The 19,445-nt window shown below is 40.8% G+C and overlaps 1 protein-coding gene and 1 pseudogene across 1 annotated transcript; one reads left to right on the top strand and one right to left on the bottom strand.

Moving 5' to 3' along the window:
* Positions 1–7,886: 7,886 nt before the first annotated feature.
* LOC106000137 lies at positions 7,887–8,278 on the bottom strand (annotated as a pseudogene).
* Positions 8,279–14,570: 6,292 nt separating this feature from the next.
* LOC106000149 (olfactory receptor 10Q1-like) lies at positions 14,571–15,404 on the top strand. The gene has a single exon (XM_013035361.1). The coding sequence runs from the start codon at positions 14,571–14,573 to the stop codon at positions 15,402–15,404; it is 834 nt and encodes a 277-aa protein (XP_012890815.1).
* Positions 15,405–19,445: the final 4,041 nt, after the last annotated feature.

The raw sequence follows: 19,445 nt of genomic DNA, 5'->3' as shown, positions 1-19,445 counted from the left end.
TGAAGCTAGAAAAAGTAATATGAAAATCGAGTACTCTTGTTATGGTTGGCCAACTATACTTGGCACATGTACAGCTAGGCTCACACTCAAGGAGAAAGGAGACTTTCCAGTCACCTGATTCCCAATGTGGCACTGAAACATATCATGACATTCTAGTCTGCAACTAGGTTGCAAAGAGCAGAGCTGGACTTAGGTTTAACTGCACTGGCCTTATTATTTGGAGAACTCTTTAGGATCTTGGCGAAGAGTCTCAGGAGAAATAATTAGGAGTGTTTACCAACCATAATACTGAAGTTGTGAGTAGCCTCTTGTGGGCAGCCACAGTAGTAAATGTAGCCCCTGGTGGAATACGCAGACTTACTCTTTGGGCCCAAGAATTACAACAAATTACAAGCTCACAGGGCACCCTCATATCCACACACAAGGGATTTCTGAATTTCTTTTCCAATGTGCATTTCAGGGCTCTTTTAGGAATCAGTGACTCCTGTCCAGATATCAGAAATCTTGAACCAGATGCTGGTGGCTCATGCCTGTAATCCTAGGACTTCAGGAGGCTGATATCTGAGGACTGTGGTTCAAAGCCAGACTGGGCAAGGATGAGAGTCTGTGAGACTCTTATCTCCAACGAACCACCAGAAAACTAGAAGTGGCGCTGTGGTTCAAGTGGTGGAGCGTTAGCCTTGAGCACAAAGGGGCTCAAGGTTCAAGCGCCAAGACCAGTAAAACAAAAATCTAATGTTCACTGCTCAACTTAATACAGATCCTGGCATAGAAGAGATGCAGAGTCTGTTTAATTTTGTATGAGGGAGGCAAATGGAAGAATAAGAGACCAGACACATACCCTTGAAGCACACATTAAGACTTGAGCATTGGCTGGGAAGGTGGCTCAGTGCTAGAGTGCTTGCCTTGCAAGCATGAGGCCCTGGGTTTGATTCCTCAGCACCACATAAGCAGAAAAAGCTGGAAGTGATGCTGTGGCTCAAGTAGTAGAACACTAACCTTAAGCTGAAGAGCTGAGGGACAGCGCCCAGGCCCAGAGTTCAGGCACCATGACTGACAAAAAAAAAAAACCCAAACCCCAAAACACTAAAAAAAAAAAAAGAATTGAGCATTAAACATTAGAATTTTCTTTAGAAGGAATACTGAGTGTAAGACTCCATTGAAAGATGAACCTAGACAGATGATCGGAGATCTACCCCACTGTGGTTGTGTGATTTGGGGTGAACTATAACACCTACCCTCTTTCAGCTTCAGAATTTTCCGTTTTGCCATGGAGGGTATAATAGTAGTTACCTCACTTCCTTGTTTGGAGGGATAACTGAAAGAATACATATAGAATGAATCCACAAGTGCATTGTCCACTTAGAAAATGCCTAGTACTCCCTTACTCCCATGAGTGAGTGAAATCTTTCTCTATCGAATGACATAGAGAACATTAGAATTCTAGACTAGGACGGCCCCTGTGTCTTTCTTTCAGTACAGAAGTGAGGTAGTGTCATCATGTTTCCATGGCCATGAATTGTAATTAGGTGGAATGAATCCTAGGAAATATGAACTGCATGATAACCAAATGAAATAATGAAAACTGTTTGACACAAGAGTAAATATGGAAGTTGCTCAGCTTATTTCCTTATTCTATTTAAATGTAGTTCAGTTATCTTCACTTGTTTCAACTTCACTCTTCCCAAAATGTCTCAAATGAGTACCTATTTCCTTACAGTCCCCACTTACTGCAGTCCTCAACGCTATGGTCAGGCTTGTGCATACCATCCCTTTCCATCTGCTGTCACTGAGGCTATACGGACGCCCATAATTAGAAATCTACCTTCAAGTCTGATTCCTTATGTAATCGACCTATCAGTAGCATTTAATCACCACCTTCCCATTTCTCCCTTGACTTCCAAAGCACTACAGATTTTTGGTATTAGTTTTTGATCTATTTTAACTTGATTTCCGTACAGGGTGAGAGATAAGGTCTAGTTTCAGTCTTCTACATGTGAACCTCTAGTTCCATCTAGCACCATTAATTACAGAACTTTTCTTTATATCCATGTAGGTTTTCGTACCTTTGTCAAGAATTAGATGGTAGGTTTATTTCTGGGTGCTCCATTCTTTTGGTTGACATATATGTCTTTATGCCAATGTCATGCTATTCATTACCTTGGCTCTGTAGTATATTTTGAAAACAGACTTTTGGTACTTAGAACAATGCTCTGCTTGATCACTTTTTGAATATTAAAAGTCTTTCATATGAATTTTAAGATGCTGTTTACTAGTTCTAGACTTATTGGTAATTAATGGGTGTTGTATTGAATGTGTAGATTGCTTCTGATAATATACACATTTTAATCATGAATTCTGCTAATCTATAAACATGGGAAGCCTCTTCAAATGCCCTTTTAAAGTTTTTGTTCTGTGCTTTATAATTAATGTTCATTGTGAGGTCATTCACTTCATTGGTTAGTTTTATTTCCTTTCCTTCTTTCCTATCTTCCTTCTTATGTTCCTTCCTTCCTTCCCTCCCTCCCTCTTTCCTTCCTTCCATCTGTCCTTTCCTTTCTTCAATTTTTTTTCCAGTGCTACAACCAAAACTAGGGCCTTGCACACACAATTTCTCCTAGAGTAACAGGGCCTATGCACTGTCCCTGTTCCTTTTTGTTCAAGGCCAGTGCTCTACCATTTAAGCTACAGCTGTTTTTTAGTGATTAATAGGAGATCAGGGCTGGGAAGCTGGCTCAGTGGTAGAGTGCTTGCCTTGCATGCATAAGGCCCTGAGTTTGATTCCTCAGTACCACATAAGCAGAAAAAGCTAGAAGTGATGTTGTGGCTCAAGTGATAGAGCGCTAGCCTTGATCTGAAGAGATGAGGGACAGTGCCCATGTTCAGAGTTCAGGCCCCACGACTGGCAAAAAAAAAACAACCCTAGAGATCAGTCTCTTGAACTTTCCTGCCTGGGCTGGATTTGAACCACTATCCTCAGATCTCAACCTCCTCAGTAGCTAGGAGTATAGATGTGAGCCACTGGTGCCCAGCTCCTAATTCATGTTTAAGTTGCTTTCAGGATATTGTGAATAGAATTTTAATGAATTCATTCTTTGTAGAGTTTGATTTTATATTCTGCCAGCTTGCTAATTGTGTTTATCACACCTATACATCTTTTGGTGGAGTCATTAGGATATTGTAAGTATATTATCATATCATCTGTAAATATGGGTGATTTTATTCATGCCTTTCATATTGGTTTCACATTTGTTAGTTATTTTTTTGTTTATTTTCCATCCTGAGGTTTGTTTGAACTCTGGGCCTGGGTGCTGTCCCTGAGATTCTTTTACTCGAGGCTGGTGCTCTACCATTTGGGTCACAGTACCACTTCCCTATTTATTTTTATCTTACTCATCTAGCTAAAATATCAAGCTCTATATTGAATAATATAATAAGGTTGTTTATTTGAGATGTCTATACACATGTACACACACAGTTAGCCTCTCATCCTCTTTGCTATACCGCAGAGATTCTGGTAAGTTGCTTTTTCATTTTCACTAGATTCTAGGAATTAAAAAATCTCTGCTTATTTCTTTGATGATTCAGTTCATTAAACAGTATATTGTTCATTCTCCACATGTTTGACTATGTTCTTGAGTTTTACTGTTTTTATTCCATTGTATTCTGGCAGAAGATGGGAATTATTTTATTTTCAGTCCATTAATGCCAGCTTTATGTCCTAAAGTTATGATTTTCCTTGGAACAAGTTTCTTCTGAGAAGGATGTGTATTTTACATTTGCTAGATGAACTATTATGTAGAAGTTTGTTAAGTACATTTGGGTCCACAGTGTTATTTAATTCAGAAGTTTGTGGATTTTTGTCTGGATGACTTATTTATCTGTGAAAGTGAGATATTGAATTCTCCAACTACTGTGATGATGTCTAACTGTGCTTATAAGTCCAGTAAAGTTTGTTTATAAAATGGAGTACCCTAGAGTTTGTTAATAATTGTTATCCTCTCTTGATGGATTATTTCCTTTATTAATATAAAGAGACCAGAAGTAGCTCTGTGGCTCAAGTGCTAGAGTGCTTGCCTTGAGCTGAAGAGCTGAGGGACAGTGCTCAGGCCAGAGTTCAAGCCCCACGACTGAGGAAAAAAATGAACAAACCTTTTTTGGCTCCTCTGACTCATTGATTTGAAGTCTCTTACAAGATATGAATATAGTTACTCTTGTATGATTTTAAGGTCCATTTCTTGGAAATAAATATTTTTATCCTTTCACATTATGCCAGTGTTCATGTCTTTCAGGGAGATTCATTTCTTATAGGCAACAAGTGGTTGGATCTTGCTTTTTAAATTCAACTAATATTTTTTCTTTTGAATGCAAAATTGAAGCCATTAATATTTAGTGTTAATAATAAAAGATATGTAGTACTTCCTGTAAATTTGCTATTTTATTTTTTGCTGGTCCTGGGGGCTTGAACTCAGGGCCTGGGCACTGTCCCCGATTCTCTTTGTGCTCAAGGCTACTGCTCTACCACTGGAACCACAGCACCATTTCCAGCTCTTTCTGAGTAGTTTATTGGAGATGAGTCTCATGGACTTTTCTACCCAGGCTGGCTTTGAACAGATTTCAGCCTCCTGAGTAGCTAGGATTGCTGGCATGAGCATATACAAGCATGTGCCTGGCAATCTACTTTTTATGTGCTATTCTTTCCCAACCCCCAAATTGCTACTGATCTAGTGGGATTTATTCTTTTCTGTGTTTTCCTGGATGCACTTATCTTCATTTAAGCATCTTCTGAAGTGCTGGTTTACGGGTCATAAATTCTATGAAAGGTTATTTATTTCTCCTACAATTATGCATTATTCTAGGTTGACAGTTATTTTCTTTGAGGGCTTAGAATATATAATTCCATGCCATCCTTGCTTAAAGTTTGTCTTGAAAAATGTGCTGTTATTTGGATAGGTTTGCCTCTGTATGTGACTTGTTGCTTTGCTCTTGTAGCTGTCAAAATTGTTCCTTTGAACTGTATAGTGTTTTGACTATAGTATGACCAGGATTGTGTCTTTTCTAATTTTTCCAGTTTGGTGTCATTAAGACCTTTTTTACTTGGATGATTGTGTCTTTCTCAAGACTGGAGGAATTTTCTTCTATTATTTTATTGAGTACTTTTCCTATGCCTTTAGCTTATATCTCTTCTCTTTGTATATCCATAATTCATAGGTTTGGCCTTTTGATGGTGTGTTAGAGATCTTTCATATTCCACTCATATTTGCTTCTAGTAGTGTTTCTTCATCTTTGATCTGTTTTATTTTATTTATTTTTTGTCAGTCATGGGGCTTGAACTCAGGGCCTAGGTGCTCTCCCTGAGCTCTTTAGCTCAAGGCTAGCACACTGCCTCTTGGGCCACAGCACCACTTCAGGTTTTCTAGAAGTTTATTGTAGATAAGAGTCTCAAGGACTTCCCTGCCCGGGCTGGCTTTGAACCTTGATCCTCAGATCTCAGCCTTCTGAGTAGCTAGGATTACAGGTGTGAGCCACATGCGCCTGGCTTTATATTTGATATAATTCTTCTACTTTATCTATGAGCTCTGATACTCTATTCTCAACTTCCTTCAGCCTAAGTCTTTCAACTGATTTTTTAAAAAGTATTATTGAGATTTTTCAGGACTTCAATTGGATTTTCTTCAAGATTTTTAGAGTTTTATTGACTTCCTCCTTCATATTATGCATAGTCTTCCTTATTTCATTTTGTTGTTTATCTGAATTCTTTTTGAGATCATTCAATTGTTTATTTCTTCTTTGAAGTAATTCAGATTTTTGTATGTCATTCTCATCATTGCTGTTTGAGTTCCTTTTTTCTGAAAATTTATCCCTTACTATTATTTAAATCCTTAATTGTGGAATTGTTGACTTAGAAGAAATGTTTGGTTTATTTTTTCATTTATTTGTATTTTTACATTGGTATTTCTATATCCAAGGCCAAGTCATTGTTTGGAATTTTTAATTGCCTGTAGTCTTCAGTTGAAATAATGTTGATGTTCAAGGAGGACTGCATAGTTGCTGGATTGAGGTGCTATTTCTCCATGGAACTGGGGAGTGTGGCTCAGTAGCCAAGAATCTATCCAGTGATTAGATAACTGGGCCTGATTCCCAGAACTCTTCTGATCAAGGTAAACTAGCTGAAGTCTCTTGGAGAAAGTTCAGTTGTCTGCATTTGGGCTGCTTTCGGTGTAGAGGCTTTTATTTTTTGGGTACTTGAGGTTGTTGATGGCTTCATGGCCTTTATAGTCTGTGGGCTAGGCAGGCTCACACTAGCTCCACATACAGTTTTTATCTCCAAGGGCACAAGTGTCCAAGCCTCTGGGTAATCTCCAGATATATTAAAGAGTAGGGGAAGCACATAGGGTACAGAGTTCTGCACCAGCTGGGGGAAAACTGATGGATCTTGTCACTTTGCTTGCTGGTCTCCATGCTTGTAACTTCTATCCAGTAGTTCACTTCCCTTTGTGGAAGAGAAGGCATCTGTGATGTATGTTTCAGAGGATCTGGATTTGGGCCTGGGCACTCTGTCTTGTCACAAAAGATACTCCAAAATGTGTTCCCAAGGGTGGGTCTCAGTGATTTTGGGCTCTGTGCCAGCAATTCACCTCCCTGTGGTGGTGGTGGTGGGACTGTGAGTGTCATGGGATTTGGAGGATCTATGTGCAGGACTCTGACACACATAGCATACAACAATACATCTGGGAGGCACTGGAGGCTGGGTATGAATCAACCACAGATCTCTGGTATTTTCATAGGATCTTCAGTCTATGGGACTTGCTCCTGGCCAAGGAGGATAGGGTTCCTGATCACGACGGAACCCTTCACTGCTGGTGGAGTTCCCCACTGATTGAAATTATCCACAGGACCATGCCAGAGCATCCCTCTTCTACCCCGCTCTCTCTCACCTTGACCACTTCTGATATCTATCTTCCACTTAGATTCTGATAGGGTATTTCAAGATGCATCAACTGTGAATGTTCCTTGTTTTTAGATCTCCAGAGTATCACAGTCTCAAAAAATAGGCCCTCTCTCAAGATGATGCCATTATTCTCTCGTCACTAAGGTCAGCCTTTCTCATCAGAGCAGTCATTGTTTCATAAATCCCCTGCCCTGAGTTTAAATCTTGTGGTAGGTGTGGGATTATCTTGTAACTAGAATTGCCATATCCACCTGGGCCATCTGACTTACCTTGTGATATTGTCTTCAGTTTCTGCTTCCTGAAAGCTGGGGGAGTGCTTGGAATTCTTTTCTATTGTCTCTGTTGTCTTGATTTCTCTATGCCTTTCTGCTATCCTTTGAGTTTTATTTTTTTATCAGTTCTGATGCTCTTCTTTTCTTTCTCTCTTCAGAATATAGTCTCTCACTATTGGACTCTCCTCATTCACCAAGTCAAAATGGTATATATCTTTAACCTACCATTTTGCTCTTATTCTTTCTCTCTCTCTCTCTGTTTTTCTTTTTAGAATTTCTGCCTCTTTATTATTCTTTCATAGTTTAGATCATTTTTATTAATTCATTAACGTATTTATATCTTCCTTAAAATTATAGATCATTAAAAAATCTTTTGGGCTTGGTACTGATGACTCACTCCTGTAATCCTAGCTTCTGAGTAGACTGAGATCTGGTGCTCATTGTTCAAGGCTGCCTCATGCAAAAACGTTCACTAGAATTTCATCTCCAAAATAAGCAGTAAAAAGCAATGCTGAAGGTATGGCTCAAGCGGTAGAGTGCTAGCTTAACAACCATAAGGTTCTGAGTTCAAACTCTAGTACCATGAAAAAAAATCCCACCAACTGTCTTTTGGATGAACACCAATTTTTTTTACTTCTAATAACTTTATATTCAGAGCATTTTATTATAAAAAGTTGGTACTCATAAATTTATACGAACTTAAAATTCATCATACATTTACTTCATTTTTTAGCTTGACCTTCTAGTAAATCTTTAGCTTCATTGATTTTGGCTGCTATGTAAGGAGATCCTCCTTTGGGTGATTTATGAGCATAATTTGTTGATGAGCATCTCTTATCTTTCCTTTATTAGCAGAAGGGCTTCCACCTAGTTTTAACGCTGCTTCCTGTTTTGTCATTTCGGGTTCAAATCCACCTCTGTAGTAGCCACTAGTGAAGGCATTGAAAACTAGTTTTACTTGAGGCTCCATATGTTTCATGGCTTGTAAAACATAACGGCCCGAAAATCCTGCAGCAGCAATGGTCAGCCCAACTGCTACCACTGTACTGGCCATGGCTCCCCTGCCTCCACTGGGAGTATGTCTCATCCCTATCCCAAGGCCTAGGCTTTCACCACAAGCACAGCTGGGCAACCTTGAGCTCTGTCCCAGAAGCCTAGCAGAATACCTGAACACCAATTTTTATGCCTATAATTCTAGCTATTTCAGAGGCTGAGATTAGGAAGATTACTGTTTGAAGCTAGTCCAGGTATACACATGAAATCCCTTCTCTCTCTCCCTCTGTCTCTCTCTGTGTGTGTCCTGGTCTTGGGGCTTAAACTCAGGGTCTAGGCACTGCCTCTGAGCTTTTGTTCTCAAGACTAATACCAGTTGAGCCACAGCTCCACTTCTGGCTTTTTTGGTGGTTAATCAAGGATAAGAGTCTCACAGAATTCCTTGCCTCTGTGCTGGATTTGAACTGCAATCCTCATATCTCAGCTTCCTGAATACCTAGGATTATAGGCATGAACCACTGATGAGATGCTATCCCCAAATAACCAGTGTAAAAAGGGCTGGAGGCATAACTCAGGCAGGTAAAGAAAGCATTTGCCAAGCAAGCAGGAGGCCTTGAGTTCAAATCAACACAGTCTGTACTGGTGCAACTTTGGGGACAAGCTCTAGGAATCAGGTGATTAATTAGCCACAGCCACAGAACATGCTTTCTATCATCACAAAGATTTCTCTATGAACTGTGTCAAAGTCGCAGTGACTTCCATAGGTCCACACTGTGTCTTAGGGAGGCTACATTCTGAGCGAAACAAGAGAAGAGGCTTGTTGAGTCTCAGAGATATAAAAACACAGAGGCTTCTGAGAACCCACACATTAAGTTCAGATAATACGACCCTTCTGAAGATGGCTCCCAGTAATGGTACCTTATGAATATGCAAGCAAGTTCAGGTTCCTCTTGTCCAGTGGCAGCTCAGTATCCAGATCCCAAGCGTACTTAGACTGAGCGTTTGGTATGTGATGGATTCTTTGTGGAGATTGCCAAGATTGTCTCTTTCCTCTTGCTACTTCATCACTGAATGCTCTGTGCTAAGACTGCTTCTCTTACAGTTCTAATATATAGTACTTTGTAGCTTTACCTGGTTTATACATAACTGTATTGTCAAATTCTAGCATTTTCTCATACCACCTTACCTTACTATAGAGCTGCATATCTGTTTGGTTCAATCCTCTGAGGATTGAATGGGAGTGAGATCAGTATCTCTAATCACTTTATTCCTCATCTTTCTGTCTCTGTCTTGTTTGTAACAAACTGATCAGAGCTAACTTCTTTCTCAACAGATCAGACAAATGGACAGCAATTTAAAATGTGCAAACCAGGAACAATATTGGGAAATGACTAGGTAATCTGCTCTCCCTTTACTAATGTAAAGGGAGAGAGGCTTACTGAGCTGCTATGTCAGTCTTATACTCCATGCTCCAGAGATGCATGTGAATTATGAAACTCTTAGGGAACTAGGGGCCCAGATTCCACATAACTCGAATACCCATTCCAGAACTGAGAGCACAGAGGGTAGAGAGAAACACAGAAGTTCATGGAGAAGACATTTTATGTATTTACCAGTGAACCTTTAGTAGGTCATTTCCTTACTCATAGGTTGATTTTCCATGCCATGTTCTTCCTTTCTAGTGTCTCTTTTTTTGATGGCCTAGGATGTGACTTGCCTTGAGGGTATGTTGGCAACGAGGCAGATTTCTTTTTATCGGCTCATTATGGTAATAACACCCACCTTCCCAAAGTCTCCATTGACTGTTACATCTTGAGCTCCATGAGCTTGTACTTTGTATGAACATTCTGGAAACTGTATTTCCAACATTTCTTCCTAACTTTCTCATTGTCCAGAACTGCCTGGCCAATTGCAGAAGGGTTTTCTAACTTTTAGTGACTGTTAGAGACACAGAGTCCAAAGGATCTTTTATAATAGGAGAGTTTTCTGAGTATTCCACACATGAACTGTCACCTTTAAATCTGAGAGTTACTGGCCATGCTTTCCAGTATTAAAAATAGAAAATTCAGTATTAAAAATAAAAATAGTGCTGGAGGAGTGGCTCAGTGATAAAGCATCTATCTAGCAAATGCAAGGCCCTGAGTTTGAACCCTGATACTGCAAAAAAAAAGATGTAGAAGAAACTTGTCTTCAGAGAAAAGGAATAATTCAACAGATCCACAGTGATGAAGGAAAGAATGAAGTCCTGATGGTGTCTTAGTCGATCCCAACACAAGTCCTGTCTTGGGTATCAAGGGTTCAATCACTGTCCCCAACTTAATATTCATATGTTACAAAGGTTTACTGTGCTAGTTGGAATTGGTTTGTGCTACTTTTGACCAACTGAGTCCTATGTTCTTACCGAACCTTACAGAAGAAGAATTGTGCCTACTTACATTGGGAGTTGAGAGGGTTTCCATCGGACACTATGTGTTCTAGTTTTTCAGATAGGGTTAAGAGAGACAGAACAAATTTAGACTCTGTGGTTCTACTTTGTGAGTTAAAATACTTAGTTGAATGTGAGCAGCACAGGACATTTGCACAAGAATGGCTGTTTTAGAGATTCTTTTGGACTTCTGGAAAGAGTGGAACTCGTCTCATCCTTCTGGGATATGGTGCATTGAATTGTGTCTCATCTCAGAAGATCTGAATAGCTCCTGTGAATATGACCCTGCGAATATGCCCATTGTTGGGAAACAGTCAGCAAACATAGACAAGATAAGGTTATTAGTATAGGCCCTTTCCTACTTATTCCTCAAAACTCTCAGTTTCAATGCTTTGCAAATTGTTTAGTAATTGGAGTGCACCAAATACAAGAATACTTTTTCATTTCTTAGCATGTACTTCTGCTTGCCAGAGTAAACTGCGCATCTTCCTTCATAGCAAGGCACACCTCATGCCTGGCAATGAGTTCTGAACCAATTGAGATATACCACAAACATGTCAACATATGGAGAAACAAAACTAGCTTTATAGAGTGTGGCTGGTTCGTGGGTACAGCTTGTTGCAGGAGCCAAGTGAACTTGTCAATTCCTTACATGCCCCCTGTTCTAGGCCTGAAACTACTTATTGGAAGGATATGTGGAGTGTATGATATAAAGTCATATCTGTAATACTGCTGACTTCTGTTGAGCCAAGTAGAAATGGAAAGAAAAAGAAACCAATGCCTCCATACTCAAAACTTTTGACAAATTAACCACCCGACCAAGAAATGTGAATCAACTGCATATTTAATCACATCTCCATGGAACATCTGCTTCCTAGAGGAAACTAGGAAGAGAAGAGGTACTCCAGACCACACATATAACATTTCATAGGTTTTCTTGTGCCTCTTGACCCATTGAACTTAACTATTTAAATCAATGGTATATTTGCAGCCACAACTTTACCCTTTATCATCCTAAGTGATTCCTAACCACTATTGCCTGAAGTATTCATGAGAGGTGCTGCAGAAAGATCACATGACAGCCGTTAGGTGCTCTAATAATAACAGTCCAACCTATAGCATGTCCCAAATATGAATTCACTTCCACAAGGAATTTCCTACGGAGACAAAGTAAAACTCAAATGTTCCTTGCGAGTTCAAGTTCAAAAATTAGAGAATCACTAAACCAGTGTTTTGATCTTGTGAGGTCGACTTGAAAGAAATTGAAATCTGTGTACATTCTCTCAAACCTCCCCTATGCTCAGTGTTAGTTACAGATTCTAGATCATTTGTGGGGGTCAGGGTTCTATTAACTATAACCATTATCCATAGGAATGGATGTTGTTCATTCTGTGCTTCGGCAGTGAAGTTATTTATATGCCTCACTCGCACTGCTTCAAAACATTTAGGATTTTGCAAAAGCAGCAATTCTCATTGAATTGCCTTTTTTCCAAAGGGCTAAGTATATTATATATGTATATGTATATGTGTGTGTGTGTGTGTGTAAACACTTTATTATAGCAGTAACCATTCAAAGAGATCACAGGAGAGGGTTGTTGGCATGGGCCAGGTTCAGTCAGGGGTCACATGACTAATCTAAGTTTACATTTGAAGACTCTTCCTTTCTACTCTCCACTTTGAGCCCCTTGTTGAGGTATTCACATTGAAGTAGTACCAGCAGCTACTAAAGTGACCCATTGCGAGAGTGTCCCACTCTTTATGAGCACATGCTCTCAGCTTCTAGGCAAGAACTCTTCGGGCTCCTGTAGGTTTCTGCCGTCTGCTGGCTTATTTTAGGAAGACTCAATGATTTTGTAACCAGCCCCTGTAATTCTCACATACAGGGCAAGATTACATCATGGGACTTTCCCCAAAACTTGTTCCACATGCGCCTAGAACACTAAAGCTCCCATTGCTTTTGTCTTTACTAAAGTACAAAGACATTTAGTTTTAGGAACTGTGGCCAAGGGAAGAGAGAGGAATGAGGAAAATGGCAGTAGAGTAACCAGAAAAGTACTTGTGCCCACCTTGCAAAATTGTCAGCGCCTCTGACAGTGCAGGCAGAGGCAGAAACTACTGGAATTATTCAAGAGGATTGTGTGTGAAACGAAGTTCACATAGGTTTAGGTCCATGTTTCTTTCTCCTTGCTGATGCCTAGAAGTCTGAACTGTGCTGCTCCTCCAAAGGGTGAAAGCTTCCAAGATCTAACAATAGTTTCTCCTGATTATTAGACAGGTTAAATAGATGAGTAGTACCATCCTCAAGGTTATTTACTACATCATTCAATAAAGTAAGCTATTTTGTTGAACTTGAGTTTGCAGATTCAAAAGGGAAGCCCTGGGAACCCCCTGCTCCATTCTAGTCATTCTAGTTATTGCTCAGAACCACAAAATGTGAGTGGGATGGAGGCAGGGGCATCTCACATGCCCATTGCCCACCTTTAACCTCTTCCCAGCAGGGTGTGATCATTAGATTTAACCTGAACCGAACATGTGAGTTTTGCTGCTCGAATCAGCGGGAAGTCCATTCATACAGAGGTAATTACATAGTGTTGGCAGATCTGCCTTAACATCATAAAAGAAAACAATAGCCATTGGAGTTTGAGCTTAGCTCTGTGACCTGGGGAAGGCATTCCCCTTGGGTACATCCTGGGATGACTTTCTTCCTGACCTCTCTGAGGACTGGGTCCTGTTTCTGCCACTATTTAAAGCAAGTTACAGTCTGTAAGCAACTCCTTTAATGACACACCCTTCAACAGAGCCATTAGCAACACTGTGAGGACTGTTCCCTATGGTCCAGACTGGCTGGAGAGCCACTGTTTGGGTTCTGTGAAGATGTTCTGTTGGATATAAGCCACTCACCTCCTCCAATGCCGCCTTGAACATGGGCTCTTCATACATTTTGGGTTCTCGAACAGTACCTGGCGACAGTAGACTATCTGATAAAGCTACTCCCCAAGTTTCTGATTCAGGCATCCATCTAGCCTTCTCAGGTAATGCTACACTTCTTCTGTACAGGTGTGTGGGGGCATGAAAAAAGAACAGGAGAGGACACTCTAGCAGCCTTCCAGCTTGATTACTGCTCTGTGCTCTACCCTGAGATGTACTTTTGTAGCATGGAGTATAATAAAAGAGAATGGCAAACCACTTAAACATCAAAGTAACAAGAAATTGATGGAATTTATTTTACTATGTTTTATTTACATATTGCCATTTTGTGTTACTAATATTAATAAATTATAATTAATTAAATTGTAATGTGTCCATACTAAACAAAACTGTAGTGAAAAAGAATAAAATAAACTTATATGAGCTGACTGAAAATCTCTCCCAGACATATGATTAAGGGACACATTACTACAATTAGGGTAATCAGCTTGTATGCTATGATCCCATTTAATATTTTAATGTGTGAATATGTGTGATGTATTTTAATGTGTGTGTGTGTGTGTGTGTGTGTGTGTGTGTGTGTGTGTTTTGAGACAGAGTCTCTCTGTAGCAAAGGATGGACTGGAACTCACTATGTAGTAAAGACTGGCCTCAGATTTACGATTTTCCTGCCCCATCAGGCCAAATGTGTTAAGAATGACTCTCTCTGGAGAGTGTGGGGGAAGGAATATGAATTTTCACTTCTTTTTATTTTTTGTGTTTTTTCAGTGGTTTCAAGGTTTAGGGCCAATACAAGAAAAACGATCCCTATATCTCTGCAGCACTGATGGGAGAAGAGAAACATGACCCAGAAAAAGGTCTTTTCTGCTCAGGAGCTCTTAAAAGAAAATATAGGATGGGCCCTTGGATAAGAAACCACACCTTAAGCTTTGAGTTTATTATCTTGGGTTTTGGGGACCTGGCTGAGCTACAGATCTTCTTTTTTGGACTCTTTCTAGTCATGCATCTCATCACTCTAGCGGGGCACACGACGATTGTGCTCATCACCCTCATTGACAGCTGCCTCCAGACCCCCATGTATTTCTTCCTCCGGAACCTGTCCATCATTGAAATTTGCTACATATTAGTCATTGTCCCCAACATGTTGGCTAATTTTCTGTCCAGGAACCAGAAGATGCCGTTCGTGGGCTGTGCCCTGCAAATGCATCTCTTCATTGCCTTGGGTGGGGCAGAGTGTTTCCTCCTAACTGCAATGGCCTACGACCGCTTCGTGGCCATCTGCAACCCCCTGCGCTACACCCTCCTCATCACCAGGATCTTCTGCCTGCAGATGTTGGGTGTGGCCTGTGTCAGTGGCTTTGCATTGTCCCTCACCCTCACCACACTGATATTCCTCTTGCCCTTTTGTCAGTCCCATGTGATAAACCACTTCTTCTGTGACATCCCTGCTGTGCTGTATTTGGCCTGCTCAGACACGCGGGCCAATGAGATTGCCGTTTTCCTTGTTTGCATGCTCATCCTGTTGATTCCCTTTTTGCTGATCCTCTTTTCCTATGGATTCATTATCACTGCTATCCTCAAAATCCGCTCTGCAGAGGGCAGGAGCAAGGCCTTTTCCACCTGTGCTGGCCATCTTCTTGTCTCTGTTCTGCATTATGGCTGTGCAATATTCATTTACATACGTCCCAAGTCCTGCTACACCCCAGAACAGGACAAAATTGTGTCCTTAATCTACACCAACGTAACTCCTATGCTCTACCCTATGATCTACAGTCTTAGAAACAAGGAAGTCAAGGGTGCCCTCAGGAGACTCTTGGCAAGCCACAATCAATGAGGCAGCATCCCAGCTCAGGTTGGAGTGGAAGGCCTGGCCTAACAGGACTAGCCAGTTCATTTTTAACAACCTGCAGTCATCCCACAGCACAGATGGTGGCTCCAAATTGCCATCTGAGGGGTTTCCATGGCTATAAGTAGATGTGGAACTGTCTGCCCCTGAGGCTGGCAATACTGAAGCTTTTGTAGTTAGTTCTGTTTCCTCACGGACAATTCCACTCATCCTCTGGAGCAATGTCAGACACAAACCCAAAGTATATGATCCAAACACAACTTCTCTGACCAAAGAGCCAGGATGCCTAAATGATAAGAATCTCACACATACAAATTGTGTAAAGAGGTAGAAAGCCATCAATTCAGAAGCTACATTCCTGCACCACCAGAAAATAATGTAGATCTAATTTGAGATCCAACAATGCAAAAAGAAACTTCGGTACTAGCTCAGCAAGTAGTGCTGGGGCCTGAGGCCTGCCCTCACCAAACTCCACTCACACCTTCATCCTCAGTAGGGCATTACAAGAGCTGCCTTACTCCCATTGGGAGTAAGGGGTCAACTCCCTCCTCATCCTTCAAATCTCAGCAAAAGGGCCATTTGCTGTTAAAAGTGCATGCAGACTGCCTCTTCCTGACTCAGCAGGCTGAATGATGTTCCCCTGGTCTCCCATATGTACTTGTGTAGCATTAAGTGCTGAACTGGTTTGCGTGTCTCTCTGAGCAGCGTGAAGACCCCTGGAAGGTGAGAAGTATGATTTATCATTTGTACTTCAGCATCTAACACATAACAAGTTCCCAACAAGGAGTCATTGAACTGAATTGTGAGTTCCAGTGAGCTTTGGCATAGTGATACCTTCAGTTGCTAATGGAATAAAAATTTAATATCTTATCTGACTGAGGCTTTTATAGTTCTAGTATAAAGATCAGGTATACTGATCATGAGAGAACATTCTCTGACCCCACTGCTACCCCAAAGATTGGACTAAATGCTTCCCTTCACCACAGCAATTAGCAGAAAATATTTGTATTTCTGCGTTAGTGTTTGGTGTTGTCAGATAACTGCTCCACCACTTGAACCATCCTCCCAATCCTCACTTTTCCTTCCCATAGTTCATTTTTCAGGTAGGGTCCTGTGCTTTTTGCAAATTATTATCTTCCTACCTGTGCCTTCCATGTTGTTGGGACTCTAGGCATGCTCTGCTATTTTTTTTTAATTTTATTTAATTTTATTTTTTTGGGTCCGGTCGTGGGGCCTGAACTCCGGGCCTGGGCGCTGTCCCTCAGCTCTTCAGCTCAAGACTAGCGCTCTACCCCTTGAGCCACAGTGCCACTTCCGGCTTTTTTCTTATGTGGTGCTGAGGAATCGAACCCAGGGCCTCATGCATGCAAGGCAAGCCCTCTACCACTGAGCCACCCTCCCAGCCCCTCTGCTATATATTTTTTTGAGACAAAATCTCACTGTTTTTTTTGCCCAGGCTGGCCTCAAGCTACAATCTACTCATATGTGCCTCCTGCTTAGCTGAGATTACAGATGTGTATCCTCACACCTAGGTTAGCAGAAAATACTTCTTGAATGAATGAGAACTTCCAGCATATCACATACAGGGCTTGTCAATGGGAATATAGAAAAGTTTAAGACAAGGTCTCATTCCTCAAAGAGCTCACAAACCAGTCTGGTGTAATAGGCACTAAAAATTCATTTGAACATGAGTATTACTGGCTATTTATCCATAGAAAGTGGTAAATCATTGCTACCACGAAATCTAGGAACACTCATATGCTGTTAGAACAATCAGGAAGAAATGAACCTGGAGCCTTAATGGATCATTCATTGAGCAAATAAAGACCAAGACCACTTCCCTCTAGAGTTTATGTTCAACCAGCAGCTCATTTCCTCATGAATTGAACTAAAAAAGTATTTCTGCTTCAAATGAGGCATAGAATGAAAAAAATCCATAAACACCAGCTATTTCCAACCTTGCCTGCTCTTTCTAATTTTCTTCTCCTTCCACTCTGCCACCATGCCCAAGCAATGACCCTGTCCTCCAAGCCAGCAGAGCTCTGCTCTTCAATGGAAGTGAGACTGTGAAGGGCAGGAACCATGCGGGTTTGTAGGGAAAATAGTGCTGAATCCCGGCTAATGTAATGCCCCTTCTCAGCAGGCCGCCATTTAGTTGTTCTGTGTACTGAGGGTAGGTGCCAGACTGCAGCAAAATGAAATTTCTGGTGAGGATAAGAATGGAGTGTACCCAAATGTTTGTTTGTTCTCTAGGTCTTGTTTGCTTTCCCCCACCTCTCTGCTGAATGCCACATAAACTTAGAAGTTCACAAAAATAGAAATTTGCTAGGTGGGGGTATGATAGGAAATGGGAAGGGATTTCTATGAGTGAAGCTGCCCTTAAGCTTCCTAATGCGCTGTAAGTAACATTGAATAAACGTATTTAATTTTTGAACTGGACTTGTGAGAGTCTTTCCTTCACGTATGTGCCTCATTCCAATTCATAGATAGTCGCGTAGTTTACATCTTCCTGGGAAAGTCCTTAACAGAGACATGAGAGACCCAAAGATGAGACAGGGGAAATACTGGGGTGGCCATCTTTTTCTATGTGGCACATCATCTTGTTGAGTGTGGTATGCCGCAGGAGCACAGGGATACCCTGTAAATACCCAACTGACCAAAGTGTCCACTGCAGTCCCTGAGAATACTTTGTATGGGATGGAATTGCAAAAGAGCTTTGGCTGAGGTTGCATGAACCCTGCTGTTGGTGAGACTGATTTATATGCATGGAGCTAACTGCTCACTTGAATGACAAACTCCAGCTGGAAAGAGATATGCAAATAGAATCCTCTACTGTAGCTTCTAACTAAGCAGGAAAATTTGATAAGAGGGGCCCTGTGGAGAAAACAAGGGCTCTGGGTCCAGCCCGCCACTGCTGGGCCCAGTGCTGATTTTCCTGTCCAGCCTAGGACCCCGGTATTCCAGAAAAAGTAGCCTTTTGCTGTCTTCCATGTTCTCCTAGAGGAACAGTTGCATTTTGTGTCCAAAAACTTAGCTGTAATTATATGGTTAACATATAAAGATTTTGGACTCTATGTATTTTCTCTCCCTTCTGCCTTTTTGCTTATACTAACATCATTTTTGTTTCTCAAGGTCATTTGGATGTTTTGTTATCTTAGGCTGCTCTATTGGAATGGAACATTCTGTAACTCTTAGATTCATGTGAGATCAAGAGGAAAATCATGAGTTCTTTTGAAATCTAAGAGATAGAGTGTGCATAAGACTTGCAATAAATAAGAATCATTATTATTTAGCTATGTGTGGACAAATGACTTTGATTTCATTCTGTCATTCTGTATTTTATATTCATTTCTCTTTTAATAGAGTGCTATATTTATTTTGTTATACTACTTTGTTTAATAATCATATTGTCAGTATAAAATGTTATGATAAAGAAAGAAGCATGGCAGAAAGGAATCAGAAAGCAAGAAACAAAGTAAAGAAAGTTATGAGTAATCAGGTATGGTGGTTTATACCTGTAATTATAGGTACTTGGGAGGCTGAGATTGGGATGATTGTGGTTTGAGGCCAGCCTTGGTAAAAATTCTGTGATATCCCATTGCAACACAAAAAGCTTGGCTTGGTGATCACACTAGTCACCCCAGCTTTTATGGGAAGCATAAGTAGGGGGATTGCAGTCTAGGCCACCCCAGGAAAAAAAAGCAAGCCCCTATTTAAAAATAACCAAGGTAAAAAAGCTGGATGGCTCAAGTGATAGAGTACCTGCCTAACGAGCACAAGGCCTGGAGTTCAAACTGTTCTACTGCTTAAAAAGAAAAAAAGAGAAATTTTTAATAAAACTCTTTCTGGAGGAAGATTCTGTTAAAAAAAAAAAAAGGAAAGGAGGGCTGGGAAGGTGGCTCAGTGGTAGAGCGCTTGCCTTGCACTCATGAGGCCCTGGGTTGGATTCCTCAGCACCACATAAGCAGAAAAAGCCAGAAGTGGCGCTGTGGCTCAAGTGGTAGAGCGCTAGCCTTGAGCTGAAGAGCT

This window comes from Dipodomys ordii, unplaced genomic scaffold, assembly GCF_000151885.1.
Source record: "Dipodomys ordii isolate 6190 unplaced genomic scaffold, Dord_2.0 Scaffold209, whole genome shotgun sequence".
Classification (NCBI taxonomy): domain Eukaryota; kingdom Metazoa; phylum Chordata; class Mammalia; order Rodentia; family Heteromyidae; genus Dipodomys; species Dipodomys ordii.
This window is presented reverse-complemented; position numbering and strand designations above follow the sequence as displayed.

Excerpts from the sequence above, each read along its gene's own strand:
- LOC106000149 (XM_013035361.1), top strand. The coding sequence starts at position 14,571 with ATGCATCTCATCACTCTAGCGGGGCACACGACGATTGTGCTCATCACC.